The 20,413-nt window shown below is 42.4% G+C and overlaps 1 protein-coding gene across 2 annotated transcripts in view; it reads left to right on the top strand.

The window, feature by feature from the left end:
- Positions 1-20,413, top strand: part of RAD50 (RAD50 double strand break repair protein) — a 484,618-nt gene that overhangs the window by 334,193 nt on the left and 130,012 nt on the right. For both annotated transcript variants that reach the window (XM_069244739.1, XM_069244738.1), the window contains exons 19-20: positions 16,578-16,670; positions 16,755-16,868. In XM_069244739.1, coding sequence (XP_069100840.1) covers positions 16,578-16,670; positions 16,755-16,868 — 207 coding nt within the window. The remainder of the gene's footprint in view (positions 1-16,577; positions 16,671-16,754; positions 16,869-20,413) is intronic.

Raw genomic sequence — 20,413 nt, 5'->3', positions numbered from 1 at the left:
TCAGCATTAGCTTACCCAAACCCACAAAGAATTCAAGTGTTTCCCATTCTCACATCTCAACTGCAATACAATCAAACTTACACAGTCAGGCTTGTTATGAAACTCTTGGGAATGATGGCACCCTGCATATCAATAGTGCCCAATGCACTTCTAAACAAGAGACCCCTGCAACAGTGTCTTTCACAACAATGGTCAAAAGGCACAGGGTCAACTTCACGATCTAGTGTTGTTAGACCCCCAGACTTACTCTGTAATGGTGGAATCACACCAACTTATCAAAAGGGCAGCCATTTCAGGACCCTGTGCCACAGACCATAATCACCACAGAAGCATCAATGACAGGTTGGGGAGCCCAGCTCAACAATCTTACAATACAGGGAGAATGGGACTCAATCCAGCAGACTTACCACATAAACCACTTGGAATTGCTGGCAGTGTCCTTAGCACTTACAGCATTCCAAACACAGATGACACCCAAAACAGTGTTAATAAGGACAGACAACATGACAACAATGTATTATCTGCAGAAACTGGGGTGGAGGGCACACACTCATCCCAGTTGTTTCTTCTAGCACAGACAATTTGGAAATGGGCAATTCACAATCGCATTCAACTACTAGCAGAGTATATCCCAGGGATACACAACCAACTAGCGGACCTCTTAAGCAGGACGCAGCAACAAATACATGAATGGGAGATTCACCCACAAGTAATTCAACACTACTTTCACATGTGGAAAACACCAGACATAGACCTTTTTGCAACAAGCGAAAACGCAAAATGCCCAAACTTCGCGACCAGGTGCCCACACCCTCAATCCAGGGGCAATGCTCTATGGATCAATTGGTCAGGAATATTTGCTTACGCTTTTCCCCCTCTCCCACTAATTCCATGACTGGTCAACACAATTCGTCACACCTCTCTCACTATGATACTCATAGGAGCACCTGGGCACGTCAACACTGGTACACAACACTGTTGGATCTGTCAGTAGTACCACATCACAAACTCCTAAACAGACCAGACCTGTTGACTCAAAGCAAGGGTCAAATCAGGCATGCCAATCCCAGTATGCTCAACCTGGCGATTTGGCTCCTGAGGTCATAAAGTTTGGATATCTACAACTTCCAGCAGAATGTATGGCCATTTTAAAGGCAGCTATTAAGCCCACAACTAGACCGTGCTATGTAACAGGATATTGTATGTTATTTGCTTTATTTACAAAACGCAAATCTTGCATATTCATCTATTAAAATTAATTTAACAGCAATATCAGTCTACCTCCAAAACAGACAGCGCAGTTCTTTGTTTAGAATTCCTGTCATAAAAGCTTTTATAGAGGGGCTTAAAATAGTTATTCCACATAGAGCTCCACCAGCTCCGGCCTCGAATCTTAACATTGTGCTTACAAGGTTTATGGGTCCACCATTTTAACCCATGCATTCTTGCGCTCTTCAATTTTTGTCATAGAAAGTTGATTTCTTGGTAGCAATTACTTCCTTAAGTAGAGTTAGTGGAATTCAAGCATTCACTTTAGAAGAACCTTTCTTCCAAATTCAGAGACACAAAATAGTACTGAGGACAAATACAAAATTTATACCCAAAGTGGTTTCACCATATCTCATCAATCAATCAGTTGAATTGCCCTTCTTCTTTCCATAGCCTGATTCAGTTGCTAAAAGATCATTGCACACTCTTGATGTCAAAAGAGCTCTCATGTGCTATGAAGACAGAACAAAAGATTTCAGAAAATCTAAACCATTTTTTTGTGGCTTTTCAACAGCTACATAAGGGTAATCCTATTTCAAAACAAGGATTAGCCAGATGGATAGCAAAGTGTATTCAAACTTGCTATCTCAATGCTATAAGGCAACTATTAGTAACTACTAAAGCACATTCTACTAAAAGAAATGAGCTTCAATGGCACTCTTAGGAAATATACCAATGGCAGACATATGCAAAGCAGCCACATGGTCTACACCACACAAATTTACGAAAACGCTATTTTGTGGATGTGATGTCTTGCCAGCAAGCAAATGTTAGACAAGCAGTGCTTATTTCAAACTACTCCAACTCGTACAGGATGGTCACCGCTCATTTTAGGGGAGGGGTGACTGCTTTTCAGTCTATGCAAAGCATGTGTGTCTGCTGCTACACATGCCATTGAATGGAAAATGTCACTTACCTAGTGTACACCTGTTCTTGGCATGTAGTGCTGCAGATTCACATGCGCCCTCCCTCCTCCCCGGAAGTCTGTCGCCGTTGTGGTATTTTCTTATGTAAATATGTATATACATTGCATGGATATCTTCTTTACTTACTATATGTACATATACAATTCTTCACTCCTTACTTCACCCTCCTGCGGGAAAACAATCTAACAAAGGACTCGATGCCCAAGCACACTATCACCGAGAGGAAGAGTCCCTCAATCTTGTGACTTGAAAAAGCTTCTTTGAAGAAATACAACTTGTAACACTCCGAGCCCAACACTAGATGGCAAACTTATGCAAAGCATGTGAATCTGCAGCACTACATGCCACAAACAGATGTACACTAGGTAAGTGACATTTTCCATATATGCATATATATTAATTTTAGGCTTTCATGGCATGCTTTTTGGCTTTTTGTCACAGTATAAGGATCTGATCTTACCAGAAGCGGCTTGAATTGCCTGTTGTTGCTACAAGCCAATAACTTTCAGTATGTCTAAATTCTGTTTTTGTTTACAATCACTACCACGTCCAATATTACCTGGAGGGTGCCATGCATCAAGAATACAATAATTGTTATTGACGAAATTGGAGAGAGTGTTGCATTCAAACGTTTTGCAGGGTGTGAATTTGAGGAATTTTCAGTGATGTCACTTTGTAAGCCCAGATGGATGTCAAGAGTTAGAGAACTGTAACTTTGTGTTTACTCCATCACCAACTCTTGAAACAAATGTTAATTGCCCCAACAAAATTAGCTGTTAAGATAGGATGGGGAAGAAGAGCCTGGGCTCATTCCCATAGCAAGTTTACTGTCCTTCGAATCTACACCAGGAGCCAGGGTATCAGGCAAGCTAAATAGATCTTTCAAAGTAATTTCTACTGAGGTGGAATATCTTTTTGGTTGATTTGTCTTATTCAAGAAGACATGTTAGGTTGAATTTCTTTCCAAACAAATGTACTTATTGAAGATGCTAACGGAGAAGGGGACTGGTCTTTGAATGAATTCTGGCTGGTAAATCACCTTAGAGGTTCAACTCCATTTAGCCTTCCTTTTCTTTGACGAATGCTAGACCTTAATGAACACAATTGTCCAAAAAAGGGTTTTGGTTTGTATTTGGAAGAAGAAGGCATCCTAGCAAAGGATCAAAGTATAATTTGGTTTGGTTAGATTTAAATAAAATATTTGTGATCAAAACCTGTTCGACCAGGCAGCTAATATCAGTAAATACATAGGCAGGTGCAAGTAGAATTGAAGCAAATTTGGTTTGGTTAGATTTAAATAAAATATTTGTGATCAAAGCCTGTTTGATCATGCAGCCAAAATAACTAGCTACAAGGACAAAAGTATGCAGCTTCTTTCATACCTTTACGTATCCTGCAATTCTGTTGAGACCTCTTATTGCCTTCCAGGGGTTTGCTTTTGTATCAGTTACAGCACAAACGTTCTTCAAAGTCGATGACACCATAAAATACAGGAAAGTCCTTGAAATGTTTTTAGTAGACCTTTGGCAAGTGGATTGATCCCTATTGTATGACCTGCTGTATACAGCTGAACCACATGGCAACCCTTGACAACTAGCGACCTGCCACACAGGCCTGTTTTTGACACGCTGGAGTAGAGTCACAATCTGCATCAAATGATGGCTTCTACTCCCTCAACTTCTACCTATAGAGTGACGCACCAGTGTGCAGCACCTGTACCAGTCACCACTACCACAGAGGCCACACTGTAGTGCTTGCTTGCTTGAACCATCCTGGCTCCCCAGGTTAGCAAGCACAACAAACTGAATACAGCTGAATGTATAGGCAGCATCGCTATGACGCCATGGGCTCCTCTGTGAGAGGAGAGCTGAGGATGAACCTGCAGAGAGAGAGAGAGAGAGAGAGAGCATGATAGCATCTAGACAGAAGAGGAAACTCCTCTACCTTAATTTGTCCGTACTGGTAAACTGACCTCTGCTTGCTAAAATGTTTTATAACTGAGTAAAATGAAGCCCGTTCTAGTGAGATACAGAGCAGTCTTGTTGTTTTAAATGCCTTTGAAAACATAATGCCACAAATCTCACCCCATAACCACACCAAAAAAGATTGCTAGCCTATGAACAATGTATTGCAATAATGTAGTTATAAAAATAAATCATATATGTGTGTCTGTCAGCTTTGAAAAATAAACATCTTGAGCCAGACTGTATCCCAGTTATAAAGAATAATAATAGCTAATTGCTATTTAACTTTGTTTATGTAAAAGGTGGTCATTTTTTTTTTTTTTAACATTTTAGGGTTTTACTGCCTACCATGAACCATAGTAGTGATATAATCTTCATATACTTTCCATTTAGGTATCCCCTTTTGTATAATATATGTTCATTTATTCAGGTGTACATTTTCAAATACAAATGCACAATTTCCAGTGTCATTGAAATGTATGTTGCAGTGCGATGTGATAATTCAGCTCGCAGGGATATGTTGTTTAATTATGTTCAAATATAGCATGATACCTTGATTTTCTAGTTATTATTTTAAAAAAGTCAACAAGGTTTCATAAAATCTGATATCTTGATTTCTCAGTCAGTTTTTCTCTAAATAATGTTTCACCTAACGTAAGTAGTGAAAGGTTAGAGGGACTTTTATATAGATTGTTTAATTTAACAACAGCAGTGGTCAATCAGGGTATATAAGCGCTATTGAAACGTTGTTATGGAGAAAGGAACTTTGATCCATGAATTGCTGGCTGCGGGTCACCCAGACAAGAGCTTTAACTGTAAACACCTTACCTCGCTGAAGGTTACTGAAAAGGCACATTGAGTCTTTTCACAAGCTCATTTGTCGGCAGTAGTAGTACTGCCGTATAGATTGTGTGGTGTAGAATCAGAAACAACTGCTGTCTCCCTATTGAATACCGCTTTTGTCGTCGTAAAAAGGCATATTGCTGTGAGCAAGGTCATCTTAAAACTCACTATATGCTTTTTTGTGCTACTCTCAGCTTTGTTACCCAAGGGACGGTAGAGGTTGGAAAACCAATGCGGAGAAATACTAATGTAAGAGGCATGTGTGGTTGTAGATAGTGTTGTGCTCCGGTGTGTGCAATTTGTTTTTCTTCGAAGATAGTCTTTTGAGTCCCAAGGTAGTATGACTTCTCCTCTTGCTAGCAATGTGTATGGTCATCAACTCTATTGTTAGACTGTTTTCTTCCACCATTGAGTTCAGATGTTTGCTCTTCTGCTCAGGTTTGACACCGTCGTCATAGTCTTTTCTCGCTATATGCCTACTTTCTGTTTATATTGTTCTTGATTTTCTGTCTTTCTTGTTCTGTTCTATGTCTGCTTTGTCGAGCGACTCATCAACCGCGGCCCTGTGGTCCCTCACCCTTCGGAGCACAGCTTCCATCCTTCGGTGTTCCCCTTCACCATGTTCACTTGATGATGGAACGTTGTCTTTTCAATTCTGTTGTCTGTGCCCAGCCAAATACCCTCACACCAACCTTCACCTTGTATATAATCTGTGCCTCTCCCCCGAGCATGACGAGGCCAGCTGCTAGGCCTGCTACTCCTTCAGGTCATTCAAGGAAGACTCTTTGTGACCATTGGTCTCAACATCTCAATGCCTTGGAGGAGCGTCTATGACACACCAGACCTCTTCTGACCCAAGGACCTTCAGGAAGAATTACAGGCACAAGTGTATGCCACAGATAAATGGACCTTCTCCCCCCGACGATAGCTATGGCTCCAACATCAAGATGTAAGATCCCCCTCCAGCTCAGCCAGACGTGAGAACTGTGCCTCTCCAACATCGAGCCCAGCAAACCATCAGAAAGGGTCAACAACTTATTCCAGACAGGCCTAGAGCCGTCACCAGACTGCCACTACCTTTGGGCCATGATCAAACCGTCTATTTCAGATACGTCCAGCCCAAGTTCGGAGTCGAAAAAATAATTGAGGGCGCATGCTTCAGATGGAGTCGTTCTTCAAAGCCAAAAACTTTGGTGTCCAAACAACTTCAGATGTCTGCATCAAAAACCACTGCTTCAAAACCCAAAACTTCAGAACCAAAACCTTGGTGTATGAGCTGAAAACCTTTACACCTGCCAAAGCAGCATATCGTTCGGAGCCTGTGCAGCCGGTGCTTCAAAGAGTACAGAAGTAAATTGAGTGAAGACACAAGCACGTTATGATCCACCCTGAGAGCCTCCCCCTGCCCCCACACACACACTGGTGCCCAGCCCTCCAAAATACAGCTGTTGAGACACCCTTGGATGTTCAACACCACCCAAGCACAGGAAGAAAATGGACAGGGCCACAAGCCCTGTGCACATCAGACCCCCACTTACAACGACTGCACACCACACACCCTCACCACCTACTTCACCAGCTGCACTTGAGCCGTATTCCCCAGAAGGGTCATTACACTCTTACATAGGGTGTGGAGATGACCGGGATGATTTCACTCTCCCACCACCAGAGGATCCCTGGGACACATATGATACTGACCAGTGGGTGTGGGTATTATCCAACATGGTTGCTGTCTGGAGCTCACTTCCACACTTCCCAACATTTTATCTTGCAAATACAGACGTTCCCTGCAACATCAACTGTTGCTCAAGGTAGAAGTACAAGCACTCCTCAGCAGAGGAGCTATAGAACCTGTTACACTTCTCCAGCAGAGCACAGGAGTATATTAACTTTACTTCCTTATTCCCAGGATGGATGGGTTGCTGAGACCAATCATGGACCCAAACACCTAAACAAATACATTTTTTCAGAGCATTTTCACATGGTCCCTCTTCAAGATGTCATCTCATTATTACATCAAGGCGACTTCATGACTGGATTCATCCTCGAGAATGCCTGTTTCACGTTCCTGTTTACCTGGCATAGCGATACCGGAGGTTTGTAATGAATGTTCAGCATTTTCAGTTCAAAGTATGGGTCACTACCATGCCCAAGTCTTCACTAAATGTCTTGCGGAAGTAGCAGCTCACCTGCACAGACAATGCATACAGGTCTTTCCATAGCTAGATGACTGACTCATCAAAAGCGCAACCCGTCAGAAACATACAACATACTCCGGTTAAATAAACCTACTGCACAAACTAGGATTTACAATTAGTGCCTTAAAATCCCACATCCAACCACTTCAGATCCAACCTTATTATCATAAGGACTCTTGTATCTCAAAGTGACTGCTGGATTTAGGACAGCAGCACCTCTGTTTGTAGGTGACTGCATCACTCTTACACCAGTTGGCAGCTGTCAGCCCAACACTTTTGGCTCTCTAGCAGCACTCCACCAAAACGGTAAAGGTGATTTGTGGCAGCCTGGCACATGGAATTCTGAAGACCGCTCAGGGAACTCGTGATGAACAAGCCTTACCCTTTTCTCTCTAAATACAAGTCTCTTACACACATATCGGCAAGAAAGTAGATGCAGGATAGTTTTCAATACATTTATTGCAAAGACTGCAGTCTACGATAAAATGCATCAGCTGCAATGATTAGGATAATGAGGAATAACAAAATTAGGACTGTGAAAGTCAGAGATGTAAGGATGAACAACCCCAACATGATGCAATAAACATAAATATATAATTCCTACCGAAAGCCTATTCTCTAGCGAGAGCATGGTGGTGTGAGCCCATCTGTCCATGCCGTGATCATGAGAAGCACACCCCACACTAGTTACCTTAGTACATGTTTGGGCCTCCAGTCTCCTAATCAGGATCCGTAGAGCCACAGAAACTGAGATCAACTGCAAACTGACATACAGTGTAGATGGAAAATCCTGTCTGGAACCCCCTCTAATGCACTTTGTTCTACTAAGAGTTTATATAAGGAACATGTTTTGTTCTTGCTAAATAATCCAGAAGCGGGTATGCACCTAAGTGCTAGATTGTTTGCGCAGTCTTGTGGCAGTAATACAAAAATATTATCCTGTGTTTTTCGCATTCTGTTCTTGTCAACCCAGGCCAGAATAACATGATGAAAATATGTCATGCATAGCAATGATAGTGAGGCCTTTGCAGAATAGCAACTGATTATGAAAATAAAAACATCACCACTAAAACAAGCTGTGCTAAAATGAATAAGAGAAATAAATGAAAGCAGAGCATGTTATCTGGGTGAAAGGTCGTGGGCCACAAGCCTAAGCTAAGCCAAATGCTGTGCCCAAGCAAGGAACTAAAAATGGACCCAAGACATTATGTAGGAGCAGTTCTCACCTCAAAACTGGGAAAAGCTTACCCCAATACTGCCAGGATACAATTCTTTCAGGCACTCATTCCCCTTTTTCAACCAGGTCAACAAGTGACAGTAAGGACAGTTATGCATCTCCTTGGGATCATGGCTTCATGTTCAGGCAAAGTTCCTCATGCTAGACTCAAAATCTGTCTGTTGCAGGAATGCTTACCGCAACAATGGTCTCAAGTGGAGGGTCAATGAAAAGATCTAGTAGTGGTCAGCCATTATGCTTGCCGCTTTCTGCAGCATTGGAACACCGACAACCTGTTGAAAGGGCAGCTTTCCCGGACCCAGTACCACAGAGTACTGTAACAACAGACGCCTCCCTCACAGGATGGGGACCACATTCTGGACATATAATTTTCCACGGCCACTAGACACCCAGTCAGAAACATCTCCAAATCAATCACCTGGAGTTACTACCTGGTCACCTAGTGCTTAAAGCCTTCCTTCCTCACCTCATTGGCAGAGTAGTTCTCATCAAGATGAACAGCCTGACAGCGATGTATTATCTCCAAAAGCAAGGGGGCACCAGATCCCCTCAATTTTATCATTTGGCCCAGACCATTTGGAGGTGGCCCTCCACTACAGCATTCACCTGTTAGCGGAGTACCTACCGAGAGTGGACAACAACTTTGCAGATCTCCTCAGCAGGAGGTGACAACAAATCCATGAGTGATAACTCAACCCGCAAGTCCTCTTCCAATGCTTTCAACGTTGGGGGGAACCACAAAAAGACCTCTTTGTCACAGCAGAAAATGCCAAATTCCCAAACTTCGTCTCCAGGTCCCCATACCCACTGTTGAAGGGCAACGCACTATGGCTTAGTTGGTCCTGCATATATGCTTATGCTTTTCCACTGCTTCTATTTGTGGTTCGCAAACTTCAGCAGACATCTCTCACTCTCATCCTGGTCGCTCCCCCATCAGCATGACAACGATGGTTCACCACACTCCTTGAACTCTCGGTAGTTCCCCACAAAGTACTGCTGAATAGGCAGGACCTTCTCACACTGAACAATGGAGAAATCAGACACCCGGATCCCAAATGCTTTAACCTTGGTATTTGTCTCCTGAAGTCCTAGAATTTGGTTACCACAGTCTCCGACAACAGTGTATAGAAATTTTTAAAGCTGCACACATGCCTACTACTCGGGCCTGTTACAATGCTAAGTGGAAATGATTTGTTCACTATTGTCATTCCAAGCACATTGATCAATTAGCAGATAAAGCACAAGACATTGCTTGCTACTTATTTCATTTCAATACCTTTGTTTTTGCGTTTTCATCAATAAGGTCACTTCTAGCTGTGGTAGCTGCACACTTATAAATATACAACACTCTTCCCTTTTTAAAATTCCAGTAATCAAATCCTTCATGGAAGGTCTTAAGAGTCATTCCTACTAGAGTGCCACTAGTTCCCCATGGAATCTCAGTATTGTATTAACAAGGTTAATGGGCCCTCCATTTGAGCTCTCCAGTCTTGCCCACTCCAGTTTTTATCCTTGAAGGTAACATTCCTGCTCGCTATCACTTCACTCAGACGTGTCAGTGAGCTTGAGGCACTAACTTTAGAAAAATCTTTCTTCCAAATGCATAAAGAAGGGGTTGCACTTCACACCAACCCCAAAATTCTTCCAAAGGTGCTCCCTCACTTCCACCTTCATCAATCCATGGAACTTACTGTCTTTTTTCCCAACCTTACTCAGTTGCGGAAAGGTGTCTCCATTCCTTAGACTTAAAACAAGCTCTCATGTATTACATTGACAGGACTAAATCAATTAATAAGTCGCAGCAACTATTTGTTGCTTTCTCCAAACCTCATAAAGGAATAGCCATTTCTAAATCAAGCATTGCATGATGGATTGTTAAATGCATCCAAACATGCTGTACTAAAGCTAAAATAACTTTACTCATTCCTTCTAGAGCTCACTCCACTTGTAAAAAAGGAGCTTCAATACCCCCCCATGGGAATAATACCTATAGCTGACAAATGTAAAGCAGCAACTTGGTCTACACCAAATACATTTACAAAACATTATTGTGTAGATTACTGGCCCATCAGCAAGACAATGTGGACCGAGCAGTTCTACGTACACGTTTTCAAACAATTGTAGCTTCCACAGGAAAGCCACCACTAATGGAGGTCTGCTTTACAGTCTGTTCTAAGCATGAAACTGTTACTTACCCAGTATGCATCTGTCCATGGCATGTAGTGCTGTAGAGTCACATATGCCCACCCTCCTCCTCGTACACTTGTGCATGTTACAGTGACTTTCAATATTTTTTCAGAAACTTCTTTTGCATGGACATTTCTCTATTTCATGCTTTGCCTCATTTTCCATTCTCACCCACCATGCCGGAAAACAATCTAACAATGGAGTCGATGACCAATGCACATTGTTAGCAAGTGGAGGAGTCACAATACTTTGTGATTTGTAAGACTTTCTTCCATAAAAAAACAACTTGCACAGTTCCAAGCCCTACACTAGATGGCAGGATTGGGCTAAGCATGTCAATCTACAGCACTACATGCCAGGAACAGATCCTTACTGAGTAAGCAACATTTCTGTACCATTATAATGTTACATAATTTTCCTTTGTTCTGTTTGTTGGCAAATCACATGGTCACTAGCTTGTTTATTTTAATAGTAGCTATAGGGTAGTCATATTATGTGCAGTAGGATAGGTTTTTGATTCCACTCAAATATAAATAAATTCCTGCTGTGAATTCTTGAATTTGTCTGTTCATTATGTAAGAGGATTTGAGGACCACTACAAATACTCCTGTGAGTCTCCCATGACGGTTGGTATCCTAGTACACACCTTACTCATTTAATGCTCAGTGGATTGTGGGAGTTTGCAGTCCACCGGGTTCTCTGTCTCATGTTGGTAATTCGACTAATTCTTTAGTGCCAGAGGGTCTAGAGCATTGTTGGCTCCATAACTGGGGCTTCAAGGCACACCTTGTATTTCTGGTACCTGCTACCTACTGTCCCTAGACGTGCTCACAAATGATAATATTTCACTTAGCAGTGTTCATGAAAGCACAACTTGTGTTTTCATGAGCACAGCACAAATAAGTTCTCTCTGCGTCATCCCCAGGATCCTGATAACAGGAGTAGGCAGACCACTATTTAAACAAGCATTTGCAATGCAGTGGGTCTCGCGTTTCCCAATCCTGTCAAGATGCTGGGAGAAGAAATTTAAATTCTGGCGACATTTCTCTCTCTGGCATCTTATTGGGGAGTAAGTTCTGGCTGATTCTGATGTCCAACACCAGATTCCTGCTCTGCGATGGAACATCCAAGTTGCCAGCAAAAGAATGAAGGTAAATAAAGAAAAAAGAAAAAAGAAAATCTCTATATATGTGTGAGTGCATGTGTTTGAGAGTGAATGAGATTGAGAGTATTAGTGTACTTGAGAGTCAATGAGAGTGAAAGTGAGTACAATGTAGAGTAAGAGTATGAAGAATCAAGTAAGTGTGAAGGAATTTGAGTTAAGAGTAAGTGAGGGGAAGTGAGACAGGCATGGTGCAATCAATGATGCAGTTCTATCCGGGCCCAGAGGCCTGTGGGGCCTACTGAGTCTCAGTTATTAAAGCAGAGCATGTTTACATCAGAAGTTATGAGAGTATGTGTGTTTGTGAGTGAGAACCAATGAGTGTGAATGCCTACGTAAGTTTGTGTGTGGGACTAAGTCTGAGTTAGTGTGAGTAAGAGTGTTTGTAAGCATGTTTTATGCTTGTGATCCCTCCGCTAGCCATGGCATAATATATGGCAGATAATTCTTGGCTTATATGGGCACCCAAGATAATATGCAGCCACTGGCATATTAAAGGCAATTCTTTGCACCTGTGGCAAAATATAGGACCTGACATACTGGAAGTAATTCTTGTCATATGAGCACCAGTGGAAAAATGCTGGTGCTGTCACATCGGAGAAGATTCTTGGAATAGGTGCTCCTGTGCAAAATGTTGTTGCTGGCACATTGGAGGTAATTCTTTGCTTTACCCCTACAGTGCCCTGGATGAGCTGGTGTTCCTCTTGGCCACGGTTGCCCTGTGCCAAGGAAGAGATCAGCTCGTCCTGCACCAGGCCCACGGGGGAGCCCAAGTGCCGCTCCCCAACGGGCAATTTTTTTTTAAGGCCTTTTCTGTCCCCAGGGCGCGGCAGAAGCCACCGGACGCCAGGGATACATTTTATTTTTATTTTTTACATGTAGGGAGTGACCCCTTAGGCAAGGGTCGCTCACCTGGGGGCAAATTGTTTTTAGGCCGTTTCTGCCCCCTTTGGGGACAGATCGGCCTATTTTAATTAGGCTGATCTGCCCCCAAGGAGGGCAGAAACCACTAGGCACCAGGGATTTTTGTCAATTTTTTTTTTTTTTTTTTACAGATGGGGAGGGACCACTTATGCAATGGCCACTCCCCTGGGGGGGAGGCAATTTTATTTTAGGCTGTTTCTGCCCACCTTGGGGGCAGATCGGACTATTTTTCTTAGGCCAATCTGCCCCCAAGGGAAGCAGAAACCACTAGACACCAGGGATTTTTTTTTGCGCCAATTTTACACACAGGGAGCGACCCCACAGGCAAGGGTCGCTCCCCTGGGGGGGGGGGGGAATTTATTTTAGACAATTTCTACCCCCATTGGGGGCAAATCGGCCTATTTCCATTAGGCCGATCTGCCTCAGAGGGGACAGAAACAACTTAGGCTCCAGGAATTGGTGTGTGTGTGTTTTGTTTGGGTGGGGGGCAGCCCCTAGGGCAAGTGTCGCTCCCCATGGGGTCACATTACTGTTGGCGGTTTCTGCCTCCCTTGGGGGCAGATGGGATTATTTTTGTAAGGCGCATCCACCCCAAAGGGGCAGAAAGCCCACCAGAGACTAGGGAGGATTTAAAAAAAATATACATGAGGGTGGGGTATGGCCATACTCCCACCCCAAATGAATGGGGACAAAGTTGTTCTTCCCCCTTGTGGGCAGATGGGGCAATTACCCCAGAGCCACTCCCATGGGAACAGAAATCCTACTAGATGCCGGAGAATTAAAAAAATATAGTGGGGTGGTGGCTACCAACCAGTATGGGCATGGTTATGCCCCCACCCAAAGGGGGCTAACAGTCTTTCAGCTCTCCCCCTGCACACAAAAACATTTTATCCCACAGCAAGCAAGAGGACATTTGATTATTTTGGGTTTTGGTTTTACATTTGGGCCATGAGAGCTTGTCTGACTCTCAAATTCGTCCCACTTGGGATGGTGAGGGCTGCACTTTTTGGACTTTGGGACACTGCCATGTAGAAAAATCTATGAGACTTAGCCACATCTGAATACTAAATATCTGGGTGAGTCCAGGGTGGTGTGCTTCACATGCACCCCACACCATTTTCTTACCCACAATGCCCCGCACACCCCGAAATTTGCTTGAAATCACACATTTTCCCCACTTTTTTGTTATGGAACCTTCCGGAATCTGCAGGTATCCACCAAATTCCTGCCACCCTGCATTGTCGCATCTATACCGATAAAAATTGGCCCCGCTTGTCAGCCTAAAATCTTTTTTTTCTTCAAACTGCCCTTTTGGACCCGCTTTTGTTCCCCCTCATTTTCAACATGTTTTGGCTCCTCCTTGTCACAAGCACTTGGCCCACCTACACAAGTGAGACTGAGGGGAACGTTGGGGGTTAGGAAATTTGTGCCAGTGCGGTGATCCCATACAGAAATGTGGGAATATTTGATTTATTTTTTTTAGCTAAATTTGAGGTTTGCTGAGGATTCTGGGTAAGAAAACACTGGGGGATCCACGCAAGTCCCACCTCCCTGGACCCCCTCGGTGTCTAGTTTTCAGAAATGTTTGGGTTTGGTAGGTTTCCCTGGGCGGCTGCTGAGCCCAAAACCAAAAACGCAGGTCTCCCCATGCTCCCATATAAATAGGTAGAGTTTTGGATTTGATCATTTTGATTTGTCCACATAGTGTTTTGGGGCATTTCCTGTCACGGGCACTAGGCCTACACACACAAGTGAGGTACCATTTTGAGGTTTGCAAAGGATTCTGTGTAACAGAACCTGGTGAGAGCACCACCGCTCACTCCATTTTGAATTCCCCTAGGTGTCTAATTTTTTAAAATGTATGGGTTTGCTAGGTTTCCCTTGGTGTTGGCTGACCTAAAGGCCAAAATACACAGCTAGGCACTTTCCAAAAAACACTTCATATTTCAGTGTAAAAATGTCATGTGTCCATGTTGCATTTCATGTCACGGACATTATGCCTACCCAGGCAAGTGAGGTACCATTTTTATCGGGAGACTTGGAGGAACACAGAATAGAAGAACAAGTGTTATTGCCCCTTGTCTTTCTCTACATTTTTTCTTTCCAAATGTAAGACAGTGTAAAAAAGATGTCTATTTGAGAAATACCCTGTAATTCACATGCTAGTATGGGGACCCCGGAATTCAGAGATGTGCAAATAACCACTGCTCCTCAACACCTTATCCTGTGCCCATTTCGGAAATACAAAGGTTTCTTTGATACCTATTTTTCAATCTTTATATTTCACCAAATGAATTGCTGTATACCCTGTATACAATGAAAATCCGTTGCAAGGTGCAGCTCCTTTGTTGGCTCTGGGTACCTAGGGTTCTTGATGAACCTACAAGCCTTATGTACCCCCACAACCAGAACAGTCCAGTACACGTAACAGTATATTGCTTTCTAAAATCTGCTATAGCTGGAAAAGGTTATAGAGGATAATGTGGACACGAATGGCTCTTTTTTCACCTCAGTTTCAATACATTTTTTTATTTTAGCTGTTACTTTCTGTAGGAAAACCTAGAAGGGTCTACACAATTAACCCCTTGCTGAATTCAGAATTTAGTCTACGTTTCAGAAATGTTTAGCTGTCCGGAATCCAGCATTGGTTTCACACCCATGTCTGGCACTACCTGGAAGAAGGCTAAAAGCACAAAAAAATAGTAAAAATGGGGTATGTCCTAGTAAAATGCCAAAATTGTGTTGGAAATTGTGGTTGTTTGATTCAAAACTGCCCGTTCCTGAAAGCTGGGAAGATGGTTATTTTAGCACCGCAAACCATTTGTTGATGCCATTTCCAGGGAAAAACCACAAGCTTTCTTCTGCAGCCCTTTTTTCCATTTTTTTTTTAAACAAAAGTTTCGCTGTATTTTGGCTAGTTTCTTGGTCTCGTCCAGGGGAATCCACAAACTCTGGGTACCTCTAAAATCCCTACAATGTTGGAAAAAAAGGACGCAAATTAGGCGTGGGTACCTTATGTGGGCAAAAAGTCATGAGGTCCTAAGCTCGAACTGCCCCAAACAGCCAAAAAAAGTGGGGAAAAGGCCTCGCAGCAAAGGGGATTAAGGGATGGCCCTTAATACAAAATACTGACCCTGCTGGGACATGCAGACACCTATTGTAAAATGCTGGGGAGGGCATACAAGAGGAAATTCTTTGCCTCTGAGTGCAGCCATGACGAAAATGTGTTTAGGGTCGGGTTTGGGAGTAGGCAAACCTTGATAAAAACCTGACTTTGATTTTTGAAATATTAATCGCCCATGGTATATGAGAAGCATCAATGGCAAAATTCCAGTACTAACATAGCGTATGTAATTCTTGGCATAAGGGGGTACCCATGACAAAATTCAGGCATTGGTTCAAAGATCACCAGCAGCCGCTGGTCTAGAAAACTCTTTCTTGGGCCATATCCTAGAGAGGATTCCTGAAAACGTATTATAAGGGCTCAAAGCACACGAGTGTGGCCCTGGAGATCTTGATGAACAATGGTTGCCAAGTTGAGTTTACCGCTCACCCAATTTAAGATAAATATGCCACGGTTGCAGTGCTTTTTTAATCTCGGCTGGTATTGATGGATGCTGTGCTGGCATTTGTATCTTGTGCTGTCAGGGGAGCAGCGTTTATGGGAGGCAGAGTTTGTCACCTAATCCTATCCTGTTGGTAAAGAGAAAAGTATATTCTCGCTCCATGGTATCAGTTATCAATAAATAGTTTGTATTGCACTTTGGTATTCTTGCTGTAAAACCACTATTTCAAACAATGTTTCATGTGAGTTAGTTTTAATCGCTGTTTCGAAATGTAAGTTCTTTCCTTTTTTTGTTTTCACAGTTAAACATTATCAAAGAGAAGATTAAAACAATTGCTGGCTATGTGAAAGAAGTCGAGAAATACATTAAAGACGGGAAAGAAGAATACAAAGAGGTATCCGAAAGCTATACAAAAGAATACACAGTTGAGCAATGGTATGCTGTTTTTGTTTAGCTGACTCCGTTTCCGTTCTTGTAGCGAAAAGAGACAGAACTGGAGGAGATGAAAACTCGTTTAAACGAATGTGAAAAGATGAAAGATAGGATAAACAAGGATATGGTAACCATTCGGCAAGATATTGATACCCAGAAGGTAAGCCAGTACGTTGTTTTTTTATTCATGGACTAGCGCAGGTGTGGTCCTTCAGAAATGTAAATTATGTGAATTGACTGAATTCATCTATAATGAATAATAATGAACGATAAGAACTAATGGATTTATAATGGATTATAAAGCATAAAGATCAGCTGGTCTGCACAATTTTATAAAGTCTTTGGTTTGTGTTTCAAGCGACAAATTTGGCCTCATAAAACATGTAATATGTAATAGCTGTCTAGTGTAGCTGAAGCATAAAGTCGCACTGCTCATCAGAAATCCGCTTGCCACATGAAAACACTTCATCTGACTTAGAGGGAGGGAGGCCATACTCGCTTGATCTCTTTACTGGAGTGGTTTTCAACACCAGAATCGCCCTTCCTGCTGTCTTACTCCCCATATGATTGAGGTTAATTTACTACCCAGACATCTGGCTCATTTACTGTCAAAGCAGATCAGCCGCATCCAGTGATGAAAACCCCCAAGAGAAGGCCAAAAATGCCCCTGTGATTGTTGGGTGCCTTTTAGAGATGTACCTCTTACTGATAAGTAATCTTTAACTTGGGCCTGCCTATATAATATAACCGTATTCCGAGTTTCAGTTGAAAGATGGAGGATTCTTTGTACATATGTGCATACCCAAATGATTACAATTTCGACTAACTTTTTCATCAAGCTATGATGTGAACGGTGTTAAATTGGTTGCATTGATTGTGTACATTTTTAAGGAGACTATAGTTTGCACTTTATTAGGAAGTGGTTCATGTTTAAGCATACATTAGTTATGAATGTGCTATGAAGTGCAATTATTATGTCCACTGTTTGATGTAATAATGGACGCTTCAAACTAGGCTATGGAAATTACAAATTTGTCCAGAAACTGATTTTACTCCCTTCACCCCCTCGCCTTCACTATACCTCACCAGAAGCATCGACCTTAGTGCTGCACATCAGGCATAGCTGCAGCTCATTATCTGCCTGTTCGAGGTATTTCCCTTAATGTTTCTTTTGTAAAAGAGGAGTCAAAATAGGTCCCTGGGAAACTAGGCTTTCTCACAAACAAACCAAGGCTTTACCGTATACTTTCTAAGAAATCAAAAATCACATGCTGTTTTTCTAGGGTGTCTTGTATCTTCATATCTAACGGTTTGAGTATTAGAATCATTTAAAATGCTACACATTTCTGTAAAAATAAATACATGGAAAACTCCGGGAGAGATGGATAGTGGGATTGAATTCATGCATTTCCCCTCTTCTAATTCTTTTTCTTTTTTGGAGGAGCTTTCAGACTGCATGAAGCTGTATACTTTTTTAGCTCGTTTCGTAGCATTTTTCCTTTACACTAGACAGCCATGAACGACAGTCGTAATATTCTTCTTTCCATTTTCTACTCTGATTACCTATTGGTGTGAGCAAAATCCAGATAGACTTTTGTCTATAAAATTTTTTTTCTATTTGACACATGCCTATTTGTCAGATTCATGCAGAATCGACATAATTTTTTACCGTACTGAATGCTCTAGGATATCTGTGTTTGATGGAAGGTTTCCTTGACTTCAAGTATCTGCTGCTATTAAAAGTGGAAACTGACCCAGGTGAAACTCACGTTATTTCAAAAGGTAGTCATTGAAATGTGGTACCGATTGTGATGATATGGTCCATATGGTAGCTGTTAGATACAAAGTATGTCACAACGCGACAGACTGCCTTGAAGTGAGTGGGCAAATTCAACAGGAGTAAGTAGGGTTGTTGCCATACTCCAGACTTGATAAACGTAGTGATTGAATTATAGTGAGATATAGTACTTTGGAACTATGGTTTTGTGTTCTGTTCATACATTCAAGAGTGTATGCCCCTGAGGAGAGTTAAGGCCTGATTTAGATCTTGGTGGATGGGTTAGTCTGTTACAGCGGTGACAGCTATCCCATCCCCGAAATATAAATCCAATAGGATAAAATGGGAGCTATATTTTGGTGAACAGGATATCCGTCACCGTTGTGACGGAGTAACCCATCTGCCAAGATCTAAGTCAGGCCCTTAGTTGGGACTGAGCATTCTTAGTTATGTGAATAATTGAGGAGTGAAAGTTTAAACCCTGCTGTCAAGAACGAAACCAAAAGACTTAGCACATTTGATGTGATAAGGCATGAAGTAAAACATTTTTAAAAAAATCAAACCACATCTACAAAGGGATGTTGGTGAGTTGGGACTGAATGCAGGTGATAAGCAAGTATTGTTGTTTGGGAGAGTTTAGTTTTAGATGGTGTTAGACTATCCAAACATAATTTTTCTCAAAGGTCAGGAAAACCTGTGTGAAGTCAGCAGGTGTGGAGACCTTCAAGTGCTCTTAGTATCGTTAGCATTCTGGTGATGAGATATAGTGAACCCCACCTGGTAGGTCTCCAAGAGGGTCAAGATGCAGATTGAGGAGTTATTGGTAAAGTTGTAACCTTGGAGAACACCTTGTAAGAGAAGGATAGAATGAATCAATAACTTATTTTTTTCAAAGCAGATAATATGCAGGAAAGGCTCACCCAAAGCAAACACTAATACAGAATCCGTTTTTTATTGTTAGCCAACAGGGGTGTCCAGAATATTTGTGTGGAAAGAAAGAGTGTTGGGAAGGAAAAGTGATCTGCATATTTACATCTCCGCCATGAGTGCCCAAGTGTACTGTTGTCTGGTTCCCTAATGCTGATGTTTATTGTCAGAGGCAAACATGTATGTGACATAGGTCTGTCTGAAGGATTGTGGTCTTGCTGGACCAGGAGGGGCACGAAAGCATCACCCATATAGTGGTGAAAGGCTACTGCTTTTATCAGGAGTTAAGCAGCATGAACACTGTGGTGGCAGCATACAGTGTAGTGATCAGTAGGAGTGAACAGGTCTTTTTTAACCTGTGTGAATGGAGTGAGGTGGGGCCTACCAGCTCACTCAGCCTTTTTAAATTGCCAGTGCTGTGTGCTTAACTCACCCTTGGCCAAGATCAGTTAGATGTAAAGTGCTGCCCACTGTAGGAGTGGTGACTCTGAGCTGGATGTATGTGTGCCCGAGAGGGTACAGAATGGGGATATAGCGGTGTTGTACAGTGCATGCACATGAGTGTGTGAACTTGAGTGTATGTAAACCGGAGAGGAATACATTGCATGAAAGATGCAGTGCTGTGCAGAGCATGCACAGTGAAAGCATGTGCTGGCTGTATGTGTGCTTGTGAAGAGTACGCTTCATGAAGGGTTAAGTGTTGTGCAGCACATTCATAGTGAATGTGCGTGCTGGCGGTGTGTGTTTGCAATAAGTTAGCATGACTCAAAACAGGAAGGCTGCAGTGTACTCCGAGTGAATTTTTGTGCTGACTGTATGTTTGCCAGTCTGTCACAATAAATGAAGGTAACAGTACTGGACAGTGTGTGCTATGTATGTACACTGAGTGCAAGTGTGCCTGTAATGGTACATTACATGGAGGACACTGGGTTGCATTTTGGGAATCCCACACCTGCCTGGTGAAGACATGAGGAGTAGAGGAATCCCCCCCCCCCCCCTTC

This window comes from Pleurodeles waltl, chromosome 7, assembly GCF_031143425.1.
Source record: "Pleurodeles waltl isolate 20211129_DDA chromosome 7, aPleWal1.hap1.20221129, whole genome shotgun sequence".
Taxonomy (NCBI): Eukaryota; Metazoa; Chordata; class Amphibia; order Caudata; family Salamandridae; genus Pleurodeles; species Pleurodeles waltl.
The sequence above is the reverse complement of the archived record's forward strand: the minus strand, read 5'-3'. Positions and strand labels throughout refer to the sequence as shown.